Here is a 22,071-nt window from a genome sequence, read left to right on the forward strand (position 1 = left end):
ACTCGTTGGAACTACTCGTTGGAAAACAACATAAATCTTTTGGTGAGCAACTCTCCAATAATAAGCGAGATACGGAGTACACAAGTTGACTCCTCGGCAGCCAGACTAGGTCCTCCGTGATTCAGCACCAGACCCTACCATCCGCCATCAAGACGATGGAAATAAGTACCGCGGTATGAAGGATGATAAGAACCGGAGCTATTATTCGGAATGGGAAGGACTCATAATTGAGCTATTCACTTCGACTCTGCACAGCGACGGAAGCCTCCGAACCCGTACCAACCAACCACGCGTCTTGGCGTGAAGCATCCACAGTGAAATGAAAAGTGAGGCACTTGAGGCGCCACAGAAAAATTCACCTCGGCAGGAGAAAAATCTCAATCCAACCACAACAGGTTAGAACAAAGAAGCTGAATACTGTCTTTCAGCATCGATTATGGAGCACTGCAGTGATGCTGCTGAGTTCTTTTAGACGTGGGGGCAAGAAGTTCAACCGGTGTCAATCTCAGTGGCGAAACATAGAGGTCACAAGAACATCTCCTTGTCACATGATGCTAGGTCGACCCGCGGCATTTACCTTACTTTTTCCTTTCCGTGCCTAGGTTTTGACTTTGTAATTTTCCGTTGCCCATGGGGAAAGCAGAGCTAAAGTCTTGAAGGCGCTCCGTGTTTCCATCGTCTAGATTCATGGTCAATCTGAATTGGTCCTAAGGAACCTGAAAAGGGGGTCGAGAGGCATGTAGTATTGTCACCAAAGTTACGGGATGGTCTCCTACCTATCTTGTATTGGTTTGTTTAGAAGGGGCTTTGGAGTATCATCTGGCATGGCAGCATTGTAACAGTTAACGGCCCCCTTAGCAAGTAAAACTCGTATTATGTTCGAACTTCTGAGTACTGGCCTGTTGTTTTAGAGCTGAGAGTACCTACTCATAGCTGTACTCTCAGAAGAATGTCACAAGTCCCAGGGATCCTAGGCATTGAGTCAGTTAGGGTATCACTAGTAGCACAGCATAGGATGCCGTGATGCTTCATTATGCTTCCTAGTCAATCGTCCTTTAGCCCCATGAGGGCTCAATTGCGCTGTACAATAACCCAGCCAGCTCACATAAGCCTGAGGGGCCTGCAACACATGCAGAGATACTGAGTATCAAGTTCCACAAGACCTCCTCCTTACAGAAGCCGTTCGAGCGAAGAGGCGCCAGCAAGCCCTCGCGAGCACTTCGCGTCCGCAAACTCGATTTGCTATCAAATGCTGCGGCACCGGTCAAAGAATTGGTTCGCGGGAGACGATCTGCAATAGCTCGATCTGAAAGGGCCAGCTATGTAGGTGTGTGTAAGTGGCTTGAACTTGGCCATGCGTGTTGTCCAAACGTTCCGAACAAAGGACTGAGCCAACCGGTATCTTCAAGACCACCATGGGATTACGTTCCGTATCTGCTTCGCTCTCATAAGACACGGTGGGAACAATAATGTTATCTGAGTTCTGATAATGATGGCGCCMCTAGCCTTGAAAACTGAATGTGGTACGTATGCGCCAAGTCTACTCTATAGTGCATACATTCCGTGGCTGATTCCAAGAGCGGATATATCCAGCCCTATGCAAAGGACATCATCAGATTTCGGGATTCTTTGGAAAGAGGTCTCAAATCCCTACGTTCTCATTTCTTGATTATGCACAAGGGCAAAGCTTGGGTTGCGCACAGATATCAATATTATCCGGGGATCGTCAAAAGGCTCAAAGCCAATGGCCTAGAATCCACTATCGATTTAGCAAGGGATATCGTGTCTTTTGTGTCTGCATGCTTTGATCGCTAGCAAGCTCAAAGCAAATACCCTGCTCACAAGTCAGGTGTTCAATAAATGATTCACCTACCCTGCATTCTAGTCTTCAGGAATCGAAGAACGTACAGCCGAAATTTAGTTGAAATGGAAGCTGTCCCGTTCCATCGGTTTTCGACCTTCCTTTGTTTCTATGTTTCTGAGCGGTCACATTCCACATATTTCCCAGGCCGCAATCCCCGGAGTCCAAAGTCATGATCAACCCAGCAAGCAACCATGAATGAAAGCAAAGACCGTGTCCTTTACTCCGTGATCACGACACGGAAGCTGATCCGGTGCCGTTAGGAATCCGTCCGTTATGTTCGAGAATTCGACTAGCGGACCCCAGAAAAGGTCTATGCGGATCTTGCAGCTTCAACCGCCTCCAGGGAGTTATATTCTATGCAAGGGTCGCTTCGCCTGTTCTCACTCAATCACTCAGTAAACGGCTCCGGATCTCTCTTCCTAGAAATTGGAAGGAATTCCGAAACCTTCATTGTCACTCAGTCGTACCTATCTGATGGCTATACATTGACAGTCTAGCCACAGTGTCCCAAGGCAGAGTCAGCTATTGAATCAAGCGCATGAATGTTATTAGGGCCGATGTCCCTGTCTGTGTTTGAGGCGAGCTCACGTGCATTTGCCCATGATCTATCCCTTGAATGCCTGCCGTCCCTCAGTCGCCATCAACGGGCGATATCCCATGAGCAAGCCTGAGCACAGTGTACGGATCGAAATCAATAATGACTGGATTGAAACCCCTAGCTTGATTGAGGAAGTCTTAAGCTTCCTTTGCTCCACGACGCATAGATGGAGATCGCAGCGCTTCCGCATCTTGATCCGATCCCTTGAATGAATTAACCAAACCTCGGGCCAGAAGCTTACGACGTCTGCATGCATTGAATGCAATTGAGCACTGGAAGACATGCCCATCTCACCCAGCATCAATTATCTCAACCCTACCAAGGCATCCTCTAGCACTGTAGGCCAGGGTTATCTCACATGGCTGTCCAGGTACCTGGGAACACAGGTATGTTGACCGTTTCTCCCTGTGGATCAAAAAGAACCCTCGACCGTGTCGATCGTTCGACGCCTCTACATACCGCTTTGCTCGACAGTCTCTGAAGTAAAGAATCGTACTTTTGTCTCTTTTTCCCTTCGGTATTGAAACGTACTGTACTTGTTCCTGCCCGATTCTTACTGACAATCATACCCACCGCATTCGATACCTCCATCACTATGTATGTGGATAGTATCGTGCTCCGTGCTACATATTTGGCCTCGCGGCAGTCATAGCCCTACGACGTAGAGAACGCTGTGTCTCAATAACCCCCTGACTCTGGAAACGGGTCATTTGATTCAAGACGCAGTCAGAAGTTTTCGTATTGTCTATCATGCGCGAAACGCCAAACGCCTTTGCAAGCCACTCTGTCTCTGGATGAAGCATGCAGCAAAGAATCCTTGGTGACTACTATGAAGAAAAAAAGTAAACGCTCAATAGCCTAATCAGGCACCAGGAGAATATCAGCCGTGGGATTTCTTTTCCATACCACGATAGCGGCAGACTAGTGAACAAATCATGGAGAAGCTACCAGGCCATCTGACTTCGATATCGTTTAGCGGGAGGAATGTGATTCGTGTTCCTGGACAAATCGGTCGCTTCACGTGGTGAGAGTTGTGTTTCAGAATTTGTTATTGTTTATGCTCTATGGCTATTTGTGAGTATTGTAAGAGGTATATGTCGACTCGACTCTCTTACATGTTGCTCCAGGTGAATATCGATGGGTAAATGATAGGCTAAAGACTGAGTCAGATTCATATCTAGATACAGCCGCTTGTATCTCGAAGATTCCTTCATAAGTACGATACTCCAGAGACCAATCATTTGTACTGGATTGCTTCTGTTGTTGACGAAGATCCGGTGTACTTGTTTTTCCACCTATCAATGTACTCAGGAATATCTGCTATGAAGTAGCGGCTGAATATGCATACATTCAAATACCGTCAATGTAATCCTTTTACATAATTGATCAGAGGACTTTCTTTCGGATGCCACATTTGACACTTCCGGTGCCAGATCTTCCCTTCAATAATGGACATCTATCTACTTTCGGAGTACTCCGTGGGGGAAAGTAAAGGAGACAAACTCATCAATGCACGTACTTCTGGTCTGGGAGAACAGGTCACAGTGTGATTGACAATCCAACCGAGATAAACACAGGGCCCGACAGACAAACATTCTTCAAGCTTCTCCAGGGTGCAGAGTATCGGTATCAGCTTCGATCATTGCCAGTTAGCCGCCACAAGAGCATCATCCGGCATCGTTGCCTGTCAGAATCAGATCCCCTCACCGCAGTCGTGTGATGGGCGCAATCAGCGGAACCACTGCAGCGCTGTACACAAAGTAGCGGTATAGATTCCTCGGGTTTTGGGATGCCAGCCATAGCGACATTTGATGGATGCCCTGCACTGTCAACTGCACTGTCAACGCCACACGTACAACGTATCGTCCCGAGGCTCAGTCCCTTGAATCAGATACTGTGGTCATAATCATAATCATAATCATATTTATCATCGTCACAAGCAGAGAGCATATGGTAAAGTGTTTAATTGCGTTCCCGCGGGTCGGGATCATGGTACTCAGCCTGCCGCGAACGGATTCAAGCCACGTCAATGAGCCCATGCCCATGTGACAGGGTATGGTCGAAACTACCACCACCACCACACGATTGTGGGATGTCACTGCGCCTACAGAGCACTTCATTTTCGTTTATCGTTCAGGCAGATATGAGCGAAGATGAGAAAAAACCAAGAGATCAGACTGAGATGGAGAAACCATGGGGCTGGGGCCTAGGCGGATGTGATGCATCGTGACACCACGACATGCATTTACCCCAGGTCAGCAAAGCGGTCTGTTGCCCATGATGCTATCATCGTGCCTCCTTTTCGACCCAACAAGTACAACTGACAAGGAGATAATACGGTGTCGACCGATTCGAGTCTAGAACGGAAGGTTTGCGTCTGGCGATCGGCCGGACACTCGTACAGAACTGTCTATTGTTACTATATTCGGCACCGGCTGGGATATTGCTTTTTCCTCCATGATACAGGGGTACATGGACAAGCATAATAAATCCAAGCGCCTGGTCATCTGAACATCTGAAATTTCCTTCGGGTATGATGTCTGGCGATATGACCCTTTCTTTTGCTATCGTGTCTCAATCTTCGCGCCCGAGATAGGCGTCCAATATTACAAGTTACTTGGATGATGCTTGTAAGCGGTCGCTTCGGAAGGCATCTGTCGTTTCCATGATTTGCTGTCAGTCAATGTTTCTATCCGATCACTGTGCTGGACATTGGCGCCTCCATTATACTTCTCGATAACCCCCGGACTGACTCATCAGACCCATTCGTGCTTTCGATCGGTCTAGAACAACAGCCTTCGACATAGAGGTTTCCCATTGATACCTCTAATCATCCTTTGTTCCACAGAGGCATGCACCTGTCAAGATTTATTGTCATGTTGGGATCTGTCATGAATACATGATCATTTCGCCGCGCCATGCAGTCGATATTTCCCCTTCAGTCTCTCTGCTGACCGCAACTCATGATACCGCTGCGAGAGGTCTTTGCGCCGTCCTTCACGCAGGCGGCCCAAGTCAAACAATGGCACGCTTTGGATCTTTGAAGATGATTCTAGGTATTGTAGATATTGAATCACGGACTGTTTACGCCAGTTTGAACGGTGAAGACGGTCGAGCACTTGGACCATATCTGTGCAGCGCTGTATAACCCTGACTGAGGTAGCTCTATACAAGGAGACGAGAAAGAGAAGAATTGCGAATAGACACTGGTAAATCCATCGTCGATAGACTAGCAGGCAGATTGCTTAGAATGTCTCTGCTTCTACCCAAACTCTGGATCGACTGTAGGGTCGTAGATTTTACTGACGCCTGTCTGACTTCGACGCACCACTAGCCCTAAGTGTCGCTGGCCGCATATGTGTGTATAGATTTCACAGAACTCAAGGGTTTTACCAGATTAGGGATATCATAATATCTAGTGACAACGCCATACTGGCTTTCTGAATGAATTCAAGGCAAGTGTGTTAAAATTCACTTGCAAAAGCAGTAGAATCTTGCGTGTGCAGCTGGGGTTTCCATACAGACTCTCTTTGAAAGTCATTCACTGATCCTGATCGGGTATCTTTATCTGCTCATTCACTGGGCTGCCCCACCGCATTTATGAGCTTTTAAGTCGCTATATGCCCCCAGAGAATCCTCCCTTCCAAATCATCCTCCCAGCCATATAGCCATATCCCTCCTTCGTCGTTATACGACCTTGTTATCTCCCATTCAAGGCTGTGCAGGTTGTCAGAATGCGGGTGTCCGGTGCTGATAGAAGAGTCCAGATCTGATGCGACTATGGGACTAGAGGAATCCCGATCTGGTGCTTCTTTGGAAGCGTCACCCCGTTCTTTTCAATAGATTTTAATGAGATTGTTTACCAGATTCCGAAAATCAAACGGTTTACCGAACTTATCTACGAAGACATTGATTGGGATGATGGTTCATTGCTCTGTCAATCACTAGTAGACGAAAAACGCATCGAAAGAAGGTCGTAAGGTATGACATGCCTTTCACTAATACACAAATAGTTCGACCTTTAATAAAATTTTATAATAGGGTCAACGATGCGACTCAGACGGCATCTTGCAAAGCCTTAGACAACAGGCTAGCGCCTGCTGAGTGTTTGAAGGAGTTCCCACTATGGAGATAATGACATCGATGACGAACTGCGGTGGATCATTGACGCAGAGGAAAAGTAGTCACCCCAGCCGATAGACCTCCGTCGGCTGGGGATCAAACCGAACGAAGCGAGTATAGCGGATGCCTAGCCCTCATCGTTGGAAAAACAAGCAATGCCCCTACAGGCCATTCCAAAGTACTGCTTCAAGTGGGGCGCAATTCACTTCGTTACCATGTCTCGTTTCCAGCATCGATCTGGTTGCTTTTCGTCGATGCAGCACTGCCTTCGCACTTTGGCTGAAAGCTTTGGCCCAAACAACGACTCAGAAAGATACTAGATTGAGAGTATCCTCGATGCGAAGAAGATTACAGGCCTGGTTAAGGTCATTCCTACCGGCCGTGTTGGCACGCTGAGATGGCGTTGTTCTCGACGCAAAGAAAAGTATGTGTATTCCTCCTTTTCCTTCTTAATGGTGGTTAATGATTCCAGTTGCCTTTCATGGCAAGCTAACCGAGATCGATATAAGCGTCGTCAAGCTTATGAACCATGTGAGGGAGGTCGACTGGGCTACAGATACAACTGGCTAACCCAAGGAAAAGCAGCTCAATGTGCAAGGCCACTGCCCTCCTTGTCCAAGCGTGTGGGCTGGTCGACCCCGAACCCTGCGCGTCATCCGCGGAAAAGCCGAGTCATCGCCAAAGATGCGTAGTTGCTCCCGCTTACAAAAGCAAAGTCCTGTATCTCGGCGCGTGCTCAAATTGCATTTGGTCGCATAAGGGTGCTCGCTGCTCGCTTCGCCTGCCTTCCACTTCCGGTCATTGGGACCAGCAACTTGGTGAGTACGTCTCATCCCTCTCATGAGTTGATCTCCGCTGACTGGGACAGTTCCACTATTCGCGACGGTGGGCTCTCGTTTCTTGATGACTACGGCCTAAAGCTTTCGACATGCCAGTTGCCGAGGAGGATTTGATGTCTCGACGTTGCACGCGATTCTCCTCGCAAAACACTCGCTCCCGCGCTCATGAACAAGGGATCGCCCTTTGACCACCATTGTCAATCGCCAGGACAAGGATCAACCCCTGAGGCACCGGAGCCGGCTATCACAGCCACAATTAACATGAGGACGCAAGACTTTCACCTATCGTCTGCCCACGTCACCTTGTTGGAAGGCGATGCCCCGACTGGCTGCCAAGAGTATACGTCAGGATACCCTGCTCAGCCTGATGGCTTGACAGGCTTGGTTGTCGGGCTCGCGGTACGGCGACCATTACGCAAACTGCGTGAAGATGTGAAATGGTGGTTTGAGAACTCCGGAGTGATGTCAGGACCCTGCTTATGCTCGCCATAAGGAAGAAGAAAGAACTCATCGAAAATGGCAGCTTGTGCCGTCGATGCATCCGCTCCTGTCACCAAACCGTACGTTGATAGCCTGTGGGAGCAGCCCGCACTTCATCCTCGCTTTACTGCGCACAAGATGTGGTAGTAACAGCAGATCTCTTCAGTCTTATTACTAGTGGTTGGCCGGAGTCACAGGGTTTTCAAAACCACCCAGCATGTTCAAGAAAAGGTACACTTTATTTTGTATTTTTCAATATGTGAACACAAACCCATTGCTCCATTCGAGGAACCCGTCCTACGTGGTTTTTGCAAACGTACCTCAAAATTTGGTCAGGGAACCGCTCGATCAACGGTGCCTTCTTGGACATGAACACATCAGAGGCAAGCTTTTTGACCAAGATGGCGGTCACAATTGCTGGTCCTGACATACATCCATCAGGACTAGTGACATAGAAGTCATCTCTATGGAAGCTCTCAGATAGGTGTAGACTGTACGGAGTAGAAGGCTGCTGGTGGATTCCCAGGCTAGCGTCGGGGCCCACACATGATCGGGAGCCCGTGATCCCGATGCGCCGACGGCCAAGGACGGAACATTATTACCAACCTTGCGTTCAGATTTTGACCTCCAGATCTTCTACCTCGAGACGTTAATACTGTCTGATGTTTGTCTTTCGGATAAACATTGCTACATCTTTGATAGTAGACTATTCAAAGAGACCCAGGGGCTGCTCCATGGTGGGCTCCGTCAAAGAACTGCGGAGCACCAGGTTATCACGTCCCAACCGCTTCAAACTAAACAGCTGACCAGTTGGTTCGGTGCATTTTCTTTTATATAAGATTAAACTTCGCCCAAAAGCTGAACTTTTCCAGTGTCTACGAAGAGCCTTTCTCTTTTAAGACTTCCCCTATTGTGACCTCGCGGCTTCCTAATCAGGCTTCCGGCAGGTCCGGGTCCACATATCCTGCTCATGACAGCAGAAACACGCTGCCTGGTTTAACAAAACCATGCAGAACTTTTCAGTCGCAGCTGAGAGCGGTCTTTCTATGGGGCCGCTGGACGGTCATGCAAATATCCATCAAGCACCAAGATCTAAGGACCATCACAATGTGAATCGAATACGTAACTCTCTGGTAAGAATCATCCGGATTTCTCGCTCCGGTAAAGAAACAGCATTGATCAAAGTTGTTCACCAGGTCTGCGAAGCTTGCTACAAGAGCAAGACAAAGTGTGAGCCTGATGCCTCCAACACGTCTTGTAAGCAATGTAAGCGTCGTCGCATTCCATGCGAACTCACTTCCGGGAAGGAGAAGCAGGAGCGTAGAAAAAGGTAAGCGTGCAGCAGACTGAAGCAATGACTTTCAGTCTCCCACTTTACGATAAGTGGTACACAGCTGACAGATCTAGACGTCTGTATGTAAAGGCTTTGAAAGAGCGCTTGGATAGGATGGAGTCGCTGCTCAAAGCCGCTGGTCTCCTGGACGAGGACAATCTTACACCTCCCGAAACCAGCAGCGATGATGATATGTCTCTCGAAGACGACGGATTTGAAGCCGAAAGTGACGATGATCTCTCAAGTGCGCTGCCGCATAACTTGAATGAGCACAATATTCGGATGTCAAAATCGGCCAATCAGCAGTCAGAACTTGAGCCATCTAGCAAGCTTTCGGGTACTGGGGATAGCCAGCATGTTTCCATAATTCGATGGGACAACAAGGCCGACTCCTTATACTATGGTATGTCGTTCATCAAGTATCTAAGCCTTTCGCACTCTCTAAGATTCTGACCCGTTTCAGGACGTTCTTCCTCATTGTCCATTTTATCTAGAGAAGGGATTGAGTGGATCAAGCACAAGACCGGTGAAGTAAACTTCCTTCGCTTGCTAGTCTCAGACACAAAGCACGATAGTCCATGGGACTATTGGCGACCCGACGTATTCCACGATGTCTTTGCGTCGAAGGTCTTCAAACCTCTTCCGCCCCGAGCGGAGGTATTTTCCTTGTTGCGCGATTATTTTCGAACAATCAATCGCTTGTTCCCGCTCTACCATGAAGCCTCTTTTATGGAAATGGTGGAATGGCAGTATACACAGCAGACTTGCGATGACGCTGCTCGGTGGTCCAGCATCAATGTCATTCTCGCCTTGGCCTATGAATACAGATACACAAATAGTCTCAAATCGGAGAAGGACAAAGAAAGAGCATGGTTCTATTATAAGAATGCCATGTCTGTTTTCGCTGAACTGACGCTACGCCGAACTGATATGCTAAGTGTGCAAGCCCTCCTTGGCATGGCGCTTTTCCTTCGCGGTAATTCAGGCACTCAGTCAGCAATGCCTTTAATAACAGCAGCCATCAGAGCGTGCCACCGACTGGGTCTCCATCGTGACACTCCGCGGCCTCACCTTGCCCCAGCGGAGCAGGAGCAGAGGAAAAGGGTTTTCTGGATCGCCTTTATTCTAGACCAAAGGTAAGATCAAAATTATCAACTTCCTTTGTCACGACTGTTTGCAGCTGATATGATAATAATGCAGTACGTGTATACGAAGTGGGAATGCGCCAACTCAACATCCCGACGATTTTGACGTCGAGATCCCTGCTTTTGATGCCGAAAATGATCTCTTGCTAAGCGATAACAAGCCATTTTTCCAGCAACTTTGTCGACTTAACATCATCAAGGGTCGTATATACACGAAGCTTTATTCTGAAAAAGCCTTGCAGAATAAGACCGCAGTTGAAATCATCAAGGTCGTGAAGGAACTTCACGCTGAACTCGAAGAATGGAGGGCGGCGAACACGTTTGATGATCAATTGAAACAGGGAGCGGCAGGCGAAGATTTTCTGCGAGGATTTGCGTCCGCTGGCATGCAGTTCGTCTACTTCAACTCTTTGATCTTGATCCATCGGATGCCGCTAGTCATTCACTTTATCTACCAACAACGTGTCGCAAATGGAGGTCCGGCATCTGACGATGCCAATTTGATCCTTCGGGAGTCGTCCTCCTCCATTGCTCTTTGTTCAGAGGCTGCTCGGGATACATTGAGGCTCGTTAATAATCTCCCATGGGGTGATATAGCATGGATATGGTAAGACAACGATCGCATCGGGCACCTGTTTATCTCCATTACGATGCTCACTATTCGCACAGGTCTCTTCTATATTACGTGTTTCTGGCCGTTATGACCATTTTCATAAATATCCTGCGAGACTCGCGGTACCCTAACGCCAGGGAGGACATTCAATCGCTCAACATGGCCTCGACATTCTTCGCTACGCTTCTCCCCGGTGACGGGCCCTCCAACTACGCCCGGTTCATGACTCAAATGAGCGCAAACTTTGAACGAATAGCCAGATCTGTCGTAGAACGAGATCAAAAGGCAACCAAACTCAGCCAAAAAGCAAATTCTCGTGCATCAATGACCAGACCAGGAGCCCACGATCTCGCATCAGACGAGCAACAAAGCCGGCGACACCAACCAGCAGAAGCGCCAAAATCATCTCCTTCATCTTCTCCCGTCCACTCGCCCTCGATTATCGATATTCCGCATCTCCCCGGTCTTCCCCGCATCAACTCTTCCGGCTACGTAGTGCCCGACAGCAGCCCTCCGGCGTCCGATGACCTCCAACCTTTAAGCCCTAATCCTCCACTCCAAAATACCTGTCAGAGCGCCGCAGCGTCAGCTGAATCATCCGTTTCCCCCGAAGGACTCAATAATACCACCTATCCCTTTGACGCTTTCTTCCCAATCCCGGTAGCCAACCACATCCCTCAAAGCGATTCCTGGCAAACCATTCCGGTAGCGGACTGGGGACTCCCCAATTTGAATCAATTCAGTGACGATCCCTACCTACAAGGCTTCTTTCAAGGAATGGCGCCGTCCTTTACGGCAACAACTACCACAGCCCCGTCGGGCAATGTGCATTCGGCTCCCTTTAACATGGGATTCTCTTCTGGAACCCCGAGTCAGTTTGCTAACGATCAGGCACCGGGACAGACCGCCTGGCCTGGGGGAGGGTTTGCAAACCCATTCCCTTAATATGGGGCTGGGTTGCGCGTTCTTAATGCATTAAAGTATACAAGCAACACGACATGTGACGACATATTATCCTCAATATAATCTTTATGAATGACGCGATCAGCAATACATACTTCTTTCTACTCTCGAAATTTGCCGATATGAACATCATAGCAAGCTTTCCATGTACAAATGAGATATCTTCAGGGAGGCCATTCAATCAACAAACGCCGACCCTGAAACGATAGAACTCGGAACACCTATGTACAATCACGTTGGCCCTTCAATTACGCAACCAGCCAATTTAACGCCGTAAACACCCATACCCACTCCTTGTCCATCCAATAGGTACTTTAGAAAACAGTCCCGGTAAGCATCCGAACGGCTTTACTCCAAACACCATTCCCAAGTTGTACTCCGGCAGTTTTCTCCCCCATTTCCTTGCAGAGGATAGTTCGCATCTCCGTCTCAGACATGCCGAGGTCATTGCCAGATCCGAAACCATACACCTTGCTGGCGATCACATCGGTCTCGAAATCCAACGAGCCGACGTCCCCGGACTCATTGCCCTGGACGATGCGGGTTCTCACCGCAAAGTCAACGTCGATTCGCCTTTTCTCATTGCTCCCGTGCTTCTTTGTGGATTTGGACGCGGGTGTTTTTCTGCCCTCGGCTGTATCAGTTCCGAGAAGAGTGCACCTGGCTCTAAGCGACAGCTTGTCTTCGTCCTCGGATAGCTTGAGTTTGGTTACGCCGCAGAATTCAAGCATGCGGGCTTCTTCCTCTAGGCTGAGGACGGAGTTCCAAGCATTTGATATGAAACGCAAGAGGTGCTTCGGAGCAATTGTGGATGTCTTGGGCTGTAGAGTTTTGAGGTGCTTTTGAAGAGACTTGAGGACTAACAAAGCAATAGGAGATAGCTGCGGCGCTTGAATTGTGAACTTGCCGTCGTCTCTTGGGTGATATTTCAACTCAAGATGCCGGTTTGTCTTCTCGTCAATGCTGGGCGGCCGTTGGGCTGCGTTTTCAGTAGCAAAGGTCGCCGGGTGGAACACGAGTTGAAGGTGCTCCCGATAAGACATGGTTAACAAAGGGCCTGCGGGTGAGCCAGAGGAGGTGGCTGATACGATAGACCAGCCTGTCTGAAGCTCAATCTTCCGAACAGATTCTATCAAGGTTTGTGAGTAATCGTCGAGCATACATAATCTTCAAGGGAGCGAGAAATCTTACCCTTCAATTCACTGATTTCCTTGGCGCTCCAGCCATGACACTCCTCTTTTACCCTTTCAGCTTCCTGGATCTGCGCCAAGAACTCGGCTTTCAGTTCCGCTCCCGACTCAAGACTGTTAGTCTTCTCTTGCACCTGGCCTTGGAGCTCCTGCAGCTGCTTCTTCTTCAACTCGATCTCATCCTCTAGGCTGGAGAGCTTCTCCCGCGCATTTCGTAGTTCATCCTGGTCACAACTCTCCATCTMATCCGCAAGTTGCTGCAAGTTCGCGGCCTCCTCTTGCAGCGCAGATTGTTTCTCGACGAGAGAAGGTACTATGCCATCGAGTAGGGTCTCATATTTTGTTAAGAGATTGCCATCCGTCTTCATCTCATCTACATGCCGGTAGAGGCCTTCTTTCAGACCTTCAAGAAGCTTCATACGCCATTCGTACCATGTGGCTTTGCTCATTAATCTGGCATGGGTCTTCACATTCCGGAACTGATTGTCCATCAACAACCGGATGTCCGGCGGAGCAGTGGCATATTCTCGGAAGAGTGGCGGGTTCTCAGCGTATGTCTCGGCTTCAATGGATCGAATCACCTGTCGGCCTTCAGAGATGTAGGATTTCAACTCGCGGCAGGACTAAATGGGCGTCAGCATACATCTAGGTCGAGGGGAAAGCAGGCAGCTTACATGTTGATACAACTCAAGCATGGGCACAGTACAGAACCCGGCAGCGACACAATCTTCAAAACTGGCTGTGGCGGCCTTGGACTCGACAGAGAGCCTAGCTGTTCTCTTACTCGCACTCCCAGGGGCTGTAGTATGCCTTCGTTTTGTCGTAGTCAGCTCCATAAAATGGATGTTAGTCATGTTCAAGAAATCCTGTAGCTGAATAGGTTCAAACTCGGGCTCGCTATCTTCTGGAGCAATGTTTCCCTCTTCAGCTGATGTCGACTCTGTACTGGAGTTGAAAGACTCCGATACGTCTTTCGCCGGAGTAAGCGACAAGGACCTGTTTTTCGGCTCCTGTCTTGGAGTCGTGCTACCTTCAGTGAGTGGCGCAATAACAGATTTACGAGCGGGTGAGCGCTTCAAATGTCCGACCGTCTCATCTTTTGTTGGCGGTGCTGGAAGTTTAATGCTCTTCACTGGGCTGGTGCTGCGACCCTTCAAGCGCTTGGGAGTATTGTCGGCGTCCTCCTCGTCATCCTGATCTAGCTCTATGGGTCGCTTGCCCAATAATCCCCGGGCAGCACCCACGTGTAAGCTCTTGCGGCCGCGGAGCTTGTCCTTCTTTGGTGTGAGGCTCGAAATCATATCCTTCAAGTTCGCCGTAGGATCCAACTGCAGCGGGGGGATATGACCGTCCTCCCGCTTCTCCTCTTCTTCACGCTCCATGTCAACTTCTTCTTGAAGTTTCAGAGGATCCTCAAAGCGCACACCCGATTTGGGCTGCTCCTGAGGAACGAAGCGCGGAGCCTCCTGTCCGATTGACCGTCTTTCATCGAGCATAGCAGCCACGCGAGGCGAGCCTAGGCCTTCTTTGTCAATTCCCAGACCGGATGAACGCCGTTTCTCGTGAGGACGCAATACGAAAAGGGGAACGGCTTCACCGGTCACCGCAGTAGATCCAAAGAGACTCTTGCGGCCAGGGGATTTATCCTTGCTAGCAGAACGGTGGGTCTCGGGCTGGAAAAGCTTCTTTGGCGATGCACTTCGGTTATTGGTCGTGCTCAAAGGAGTCTTGCTGGGCGTCATGGATTGACTGGCTTGAGGTGTCGAGTCCTTTGGTGAAGTCAATGTATTCTTGACTGGTGATTGGTGTGGTGAGTGTGCCGATGGCGTGTTCGACTTTCGACGGCTCAGGCTTTGCCTGGTTGATCGAGGTCTTACACTGGCTAAGCTGGGGCTTCCACTTTCGGAGGCGACAGCAGCCAAGTGGAAAGAACCCGGAGATTTTGAGGGGGATTGCCGAACATTCTCCTGGAAGGGAGAACTTCCCGGTTGTTCATTCTCCGACTCTGAATCCGCGTCTCCCCTTTCCTGGTTTTCGTCTACAGCCTCGATGGCCGTTGGCAAAATTCTTCCCATGGCAGTTGTGAGCTCCATTCCAGTCGTCTGGTCGTCATCCTGCCCATCTCGAGTCCCGATTGCAGAAAGAATGCCACCAACTGCCCCTGTCATATCCATGTCTGCATCGTCTTCCATGCTGCCACCATCATCCTCATTGTTCCAGCCAGCGGTATTTGCTTCCTCAGAACGTTGAGCCTGAAATGGTTTGTTGAGAACACCTCCTACAACGGAGGTAAATTCCATTGTCATCTCCTCGTCGCTAGCATTACTTTCGTCGCCTGCGGATCTGGTGGGAGATGTAGATTGTTTAATGCCGCCAATGACATTTGTGAATTCCATTGTCTGCTCATCATAGTCTGTCTGTTCGCTCGTTGACTTGCGCCGGACGGTGCTCTGGCGACGACTTGGCTGGATGATACGCCCAATTGCATTCGTTACCTCCATGCTGAGGTCTTCGTCGGCGATATTGGAGGAACCATCGGGAACAGTCGATTGGATTGAGGCGTGCGATGGATTGATATTCTCTTGGTCATACAAAGCGCTGATATCCTCCCATTCAAAACTTTGCCTTTGGCCCTTTTTGATCCAAGGCTGGAAAGCGCCAGTGATTTCTTGGTCAGCGATTTCCATCGACATCTCTCCATCCTCATCGTAGTCAATGCCTCTCGTTCCAGCTTCTTTAGCTGCTTGGCGTAAGGCCTCGTTCAGGCGGGCGCTGGAACTGGTACTGGAGCCCGACCGATCTGAACGAACACTCGCAGCGGAATGAACAGACATGTCGTCCATACTCATCGCGGTACTCTCCCCATCAAATCCAGAACCTGAGGAACTGTCATCATCGTCGTCATCGTCATCTTCCCTTGCAACCTCTTGAAGGCCAGTATCCTCCAAGCCGTCGGCGGAGCCTCCGCTGAATGGACTCGACGACAGTTCTTGCGACGTTGAAGGTTCATCGTACGCTGAGGTTGAACGGTTCCTGAGCTCTTGCAGGTCCGGATACTCTACTGGAGAAAACGCAATGTCTGATTCCGCTACAGTGTCAGGTGTGGACGGGGGTTCTCTCTGATTGGATGCTTGTGTCGGCGCTTGGTTCTCAGCGAGGGACGAAGCACGCCGTGTGGAGTTAGAAGCAGATGAGGAAGTGGAATCATCAGGAATTTCGACAACGTTCCACGTGTGTAGTGTCGCCTCCGGAGCGAAAGAAACGCGGCGGTTCGCTTTGCGCGAACAAGTGTTAGCCAACCGTAGGGTTCCTAGGAAAGATATTGACTAACCCATCGATTTCCGGCGCGCTTCTCTCTTTTCCAGTATAGTCTGACGCTCACGCTCTCTCCTCTCCTTCTCCTCTTGTTCCCTCGCGGCGGCGATCGCAGACGACGCATTGAAGCTATCGAAGGGATTGGCTGTATCATCCGGGCCAGACACCGGCGGCTGCGCGGGAGTATCAATGTCCACCAATAAGTCTTCTCTCCCTTGATCATTACTATCGCCCTGGACACCGTCCTGTTGTGCGCCGCGCGCCGGAGTTTGTTTGCGCGTTTCTTCGAAAGACGGAATGTTTCGAACTGGAGAGACAGGAATTGTGGGTTTGAGAATAGATTTGAGCGGAAAAGCCATGGTAGACTAAATGATACTTCAGTTAATATCATGTCTTACAAAAGAAACAAATTTGAGCGGCCAGGAAGGTACCTTGCGCCGATTGCCATTTGAATCCTGAAGCGCATCCAAACCACCAGGTCCTAAGCTCTTACTGCGGGACTTTTTATCTTTTCCCGCACGTTTCGCAAAGCCATCTTGATTTTGGACCGCACCTATATCTGTTGTGGCATTCTCTTTATCTATCCCAGACGTCAATCTCGAACGAGGTACATGGGCAATGGAACGGCGAGATCGCGGACGACCCGACCCCGCGGAGTCACCTCTGGACGCCATGAGGGCAGGCGAGGAAGAAACATAGACAAGAAAATGTCTAGGCGATCTCCAAGATCACTGATCAAAGATGGATTTCTACCCCCAGTTTATATGAATCGGGATTGTCGTCAAACAGAAAGTAGCATAATCAATCCGACCCAGTCAACAAACTACGACATACATCAACAAGCGCGTCTCCCGGCCGCCGCTCATGTGATCACCCCCGATGTAAACAAACCAAAAAAGCCCTAGCCGAATCGCACCATTCCACATCTGGTCTAGTGCCCTCGTCGCACACTCACACCACGGAATATCGAGCCATCGTCGAATAAATCTTCCTCAACATCGACGTCGACCACCGCCCCGACCCGACACCCCCCTTCGCGACGAATTTTATATCCAGCTCGACTTCGCTTCCTCGTCGACCTGAATTCTCGCAAAAATGGCTACCGAGTTGACCGTCCAGTCGGAACGTGCGTTCCAGAAGCAGCCTCACATCTTCCTCAACTCCAAGACCAAGGCGAAGAGCAAGAAGGTCGGCCAGACCCGGAGATGGTACAAGGATGTCGGTCTGGGATTCCGTACTCCCAAGACTGCCATTGAGGGCAGCTACATCGGTATGAGCGACCTACTTTGAGATTTTGCCGGCGACATCGGATTTTAGACTCGGGAGACAGAGGCTACGATTACTTGGGTTTTGGGGATGAGGAAACCGCGCGGAATATCAAAATGCAGTCACAAGAATCGTGGCGCAAAAAATTTGGAAAGAGGAGGCGTCAGAAAGAGGACGATTGCGCGACTGGTTTCGTACTGAAATCCAGTGCCATGGTCTTTATTGCGGAGTTTCAAGTTCCTCATCTCCAAAACCCGGGGATCAAATCCTGTTGGCTAGGCGTCGAGGAATATCTTCAGATTGCTAATTTGAAACAGACAAGAAGTGCCCCTTCACCGGTATGGTCTCCATCCGTGGTCGTATCCTGACCGGCCGTGTCGTCTCTACCAAGATGCACCGTACCATCATCATCCGCCGTGAATACCTCCACTACGTCCCCAAGTACAACCGTTACGAGAAGAGACACAAGAACCTTGCCGCTCACGTCTCTCCCGCTTTCCGTGTTGAGGAGGGTGACTGGGTCACCGTCGGCCAGTGCCGTCCTCTGAGCAAGACTGTATGTGGAATCCCTCCAAGCAACGACTCCGCGCGATATTCTCCGGCAGCGGTTGACGCTGAAATGGAAACTATCATCGAGCGGCTGGTCATCCCGCGATCAGAAACATTTATGTTAACTTTTCCTCTGATAGGTCCGCTTCAACGTCCTGCGTGTCCTGCCCCGTACCGGCAAGGCCGTCAAGTCGTTCAACAAGTTCTAAACGTCGATAATGGATGAAGGGGGTGTTCACATGGAAAATAAAACCTAGGGCAGCGGCGTGACTGGATATAAGCGAAATGATCTGGCGGGTTGGGATTGTTTTAACGATTCTATGTCCCAGGTACCCTCCTGCAGGAAATATCCAATACAAAAAAATTTGATCCTCCTGTGTTACATACAATTCTACAGCAGACCACGGAATAAGGGATTATCACGCACGGCAGCTTTGGGAATGGAATTTTCTTGTCATGACTTAGAATCTGGTTTACTCTGTCCTCGTATCTAACGGCGAGAGGGAGTAGATAGATACATTATCTTGTCCTTCACTCTGCTCCTTTGCTAACGGCCTTCCGGGTGCTTTAAAAGCCCTGTCTCGAGCACGGAAATCCGTGTACGGGTGGTATCAAAGACAGTATAAGTGCCCAACGACAACCACTGGCTGACTGTGTTGTAAACTAGCGATTGAACCTTCAGCAAAAAAGGTACCTCTGCCAATGAAGACCCATCGTACGACACTAGGAATCATTCGCTCCTCTGAAAGGTCATTTGGCATGCATCGCCTTGTAAAGTAGTGTTCATCCTGAGAGGTTCTGTGAAATTATTCTCATCGGTCGAAACCTCACTTTAGAAGACGTTTGATCCTCTCGCGATCCGTGGCGAATTTATCCATCGGGGGATGCTCAGGTGTAGACAGATCATGAATATCTTCACCCATAATCAGGTTCCCGAGCTCTTCAATTTCTTCTTCAAAGTCGTCCAAGGCAATCACGCTGGATTCTGGAGAGAAAGACTCAACTACTGTAGGACTTGATTGCTGTGATTCTTGAACCAGAGACCAGTTTCCAGTAGCAGGATTGTAGAGCTCAATTCGGTGGACGGGCCGAGTGTCTGGGGGCGTGATAGATGGTACGGAGTGAGCTAGTCGAACTGGACAAGGCGTGCCAAAGACGGACTGAATATCGTCATTGTCATCATCGTTTTCTTCTTCGTCGTCTTCTTCGTCGTCGTCTTCTTCTTCGTCGTCTTCTTCTTCGTCGTCTTCTTCTTCGTCGTCTTCTTCTTCGTCGTCTTCTTCTTCGTCGTCTTCTTCTTCGTCGTCTTCTTCTTCTATTTCTTCGAATCTCTCTTCCTCTTCTTCACGCACAATGGAGTCATGCTGAACAAAATAATCTGTTCCGATTCCCTTGGCCGGAGCTCTTCCTGCAGGCGTTGCACCCAGGTTGACTGGATATGGACTGAAGTTTGTTTGAGGTACCTGGGTGAATCCAACTTCAAGCCCTTGGCAAAATTCCTGCCAGTCTCCCTGCTTCCGTAATTGCCACGACCTGAGGATGCCCTCACCGACCATCTGATAATATTCTTGGGGCACATTGATAAGACGGAGCAATTTACCCAAGCTTACACCAGAAGCATGATCCAAATTCATACTGCCGGTCTTCTTCGAAAGAACTGTTCGTAGCTTTCCCCGAACGCGTTTATAGGAGGCAATTCTGTCAAGTTGCAGAATTCTGCTGATATCTTCATGCTTTTGCGCAATTTGGATGAGTGTAGTTATCTTAAAGGAGCAAATTATCGCAGGCGTCTGAATATCTCCCCAGATAAGGTATTCTCCAACTCCGCTGTAGCCCGGGATTCGGATCTTGTTCTGCCGTACAAGGGCTTTAGCGAAGTACAGTGGGCTTGTAAGCTTCCTAGTATCGATGATGGAGACCCGGGCCCCTTCCTTCCCCCACATTGCTCGGTGGATTGGGGCCAGGACAGACTGAAACGTGGAAATGAAGGGGCTTGGATGGCTTGCGATGCTGACATGATTCAGGACATAGCTATTGAATATTTCTGGGGCAACGTCTTCAGGAAGGAATGGGCTGACATCAGAGTCAGCAAACAGGCCAGCGATATATCGCTTTGGGGTATTGATGCCCTGTGAGTCGGCGTTCGACCATCGATACAGAAGCGGCGGTAGGTAATCGCCTCGCGGAGAGGTCGGAGATGTCTGTTGCCCACATTAGCTACCATTACTTGTATATGCTTCTCACACCCACATTAGGTTCAGCTGCATCGTCTCCTTGGTCTAAGCACCACCAGCAGACCTTTCCACCATGTTTAGTCAAGGGCTGCAATGATGATGGCTGCTTGTTGATACTGAGAGTGTGGAAGCCTGACGATGAGTTCTTTTGGTGATCAACAATTGTAGCTGTGAGTGGCGAAGAGTACTGCTGCCCATGTTTAGTAAATTTCCCTCAAATATTCTTGATATAGCTTACGGTACTTGAATTTAGACCGGAAGCTGAGGTTGAAGCCGAATTAGGAGCACTGGTCCCTAGAGATCTGGCCGTCCTTGCACGGTACCCTGACGTGTCTGTGTCATCGATTTCCTTCTCAATGAGTGAGACCCCAAGCGATTGAGCAATATCCAGGATCTTGTCTTTGATTGGTAGCCAATCGCATTGGTTAGGAGGTTTATGGACACGGCCCCAAATAGGATCCCCGTGTCGCTTCATATCCACCCATTGAGAGTTTAATGTTCCGCCAGAAGTTCTCCCATCAGTGAAGCCACTGTTCTCTAGGTCCCTTTTGTATTTAGCATTAAAGATTTCCGCAAAGGCAGTACCGTCCCTCTCAAAAAATTTGTAGAGACAGCATAGGAATATCCTTTTTTCATCATTCCACGACACTCTGGGGAGTCTGATTGAAAAGTCGAGCTGCATTTTGGAGGCTGTCTTTCAGGTAACTCACTGGGATCTTTGGGAGCTGTGGAAAGTAAACGTATAGCGAGATAATGGAGGCAACGCAGGTGGAATATTGTGTAAGATGATGAGAGAGTGATCAAGAGTAAGAGACAGGAACCAACACAAGTGAAAGTATTCCGCAAAGATCATTAGAGAGTGGATGAGAGGGAGAGCAGAGCGGAGCAACACAAGGTAGAGGCTAGACTGAGGACTGTAGTGAGGTTTATAGTAGGTAGTACTCCGTAGTCACAAAGAATTTGTAAAGTGACCGGGGCAGCTGGGATCGCATCCCAACATTTGACAGAAAGGTGGCATGAAATGATGGTCATGAGGTGGTCAAGGATCTCATATCCATGGGAGTCAGATCAGACGTAAGAGGGTCCTGAATTTGCTGTAAACCAAGAAGTGTTGTTAAGCTTCCGTCGAAGTACGGGACATATGCTGCGGGAGAGGTCTGGCCTCCCTTGCCCAGAGCCATTTCTCATGTTTAACTAACGTCCCCCTCTAAAAGAGCGAAGTGAATGAACGGCTGCTCAGTTTTGATCAAGAGTGCACTAAGACAGGAGTCAACGGTACGCGGTTTCTGTCAGTGTCACGAGATTATAATCAGTGATGGGAATTATATATTGCAGAGCTGTACATTGCAAACTATGCTTGTTTGGGAACTCTCCACTTGATTGAATAAATCTAGATGTCCAAAAGTGCGTTCATTGTGGGAGTGAAATAAATGATTGAGAGCTAGCTCGAGCGTTATTTGTTGGTTGGTATACTTGAGGTTATCAACCTGCGTCACAGATGTTGACCCGATACTCGTGCCAGCGCTAGTCATGTTGGAGTAGCCGGAAAGTCATCATCAT

The 22,071-nt window shown here is 49.1% G+C and overlaps 4 protein-coding genes across 4 annotated transcripts; 2 read left to right on the forward strand and 2 right to left on the reverse strand.

Moving 5' to 3' along the window:
- Window positions 1–8,910: 8,910 nt before the first annotated feature.
- Window positions 8,911–11,939, forward strand: Asppvi_001227 (transcription factor domain-containing protein; the record flags this gene model as incomplete). The annotated part of the gene is made up of 5 exons (XM_043297528.1): window positions 8,911–9,233; window positions 9,311–9,639; window positions 9,700–10,372; window positions 10,437–10,988; window positions 11,051–11,939. The coding sequence occupies 5 exons, from the start codon at window positions 8,911–8,913 to the stop codon at window positions 11,937–11,939; spliced, it is 2,766 nt and encodes a 921-aa protein (XP_043153463.1).
- A 332-nt stretch (window positions 11,940–12,271) lies between these two features.
- On the reverse strand, window positions 12,272–17,136 carry Asppvi_001228 (kinetochore-microtubule binding complex subunit SPC105; the record flags this gene model as incomplete). The annotated part of the gene is made up of 5 exons (XM_043297529.1): window positions 12,272–13,086; window positions 13,149–13,770; window positions 13,822–16,421; window positions 16,479–16,827; window positions 16,894–17,136. The coding sequence occupies 5 exons, from the start codon at window positions 17,134–17,136 to the stop codon at window positions 12,272–12,274; spliced, it is 4,629 nt and encodes a 1,542-aa protein (XP_043153464.1).
- Window positions 17,137–17,557: 421 nt separating this feature from the next.
- Asppvi_001229 (40S ribosomal protein uS17) lies at window positions 17,558–18,486 on the forward strand (the record flags this gene model as incomplete). The annotated part of the gene is made up of 3 exons (XM_043297530.1): window positions 17,558–17,732; window positions 18,046–18,284; window positions 18,418–18,486. The coding sequence occupies 3 exons, from the start codon at window positions 17,558–17,560 to the stop codon at window positions 18,484–18,486; spliced, it is 483 nt and encodes a 160-aa protein (XP_043153465.1).
- A 618-nt stretch (window positions 18,487–19,104) lies between these two features.
- On the reverse strand, window positions 19,105–21,193 carry Asppvi_001230 (uncharacterized protein; the record flags this gene model as incomplete). The annotated part of the gene is made up of 3 exons (XM_043297531.1): window positions 19,105–20,478; window positions 20,528–20,701; window positions 20,750–21,193. The coding sequence occupies 3 exons, from the start codon at window positions 21,191–21,193 to the stop codon at window positions 19,105–19,107; spliced, it is 1,992 nt and encodes a 663-aa protein (XP_043153466.1).
- Window positions 21,194–22,071: the final 878 nt, after the last annotated feature.

Source organism: Aspergillus pseudoviridinutans (genome assembly GCF_018340605.1).
Source record: "Aspergillus pseudoviridinutans IFM 55266 DNA, scaffold_1, whole genome shotgun sequence".
Lineage (NCBI taxonomy): Eukaryota > Fungi > Ascomycota > Eurotiomycetes > Eurotiales > Aspergillaceae > Aspergillus > Aspergillus pseudoviridinutans.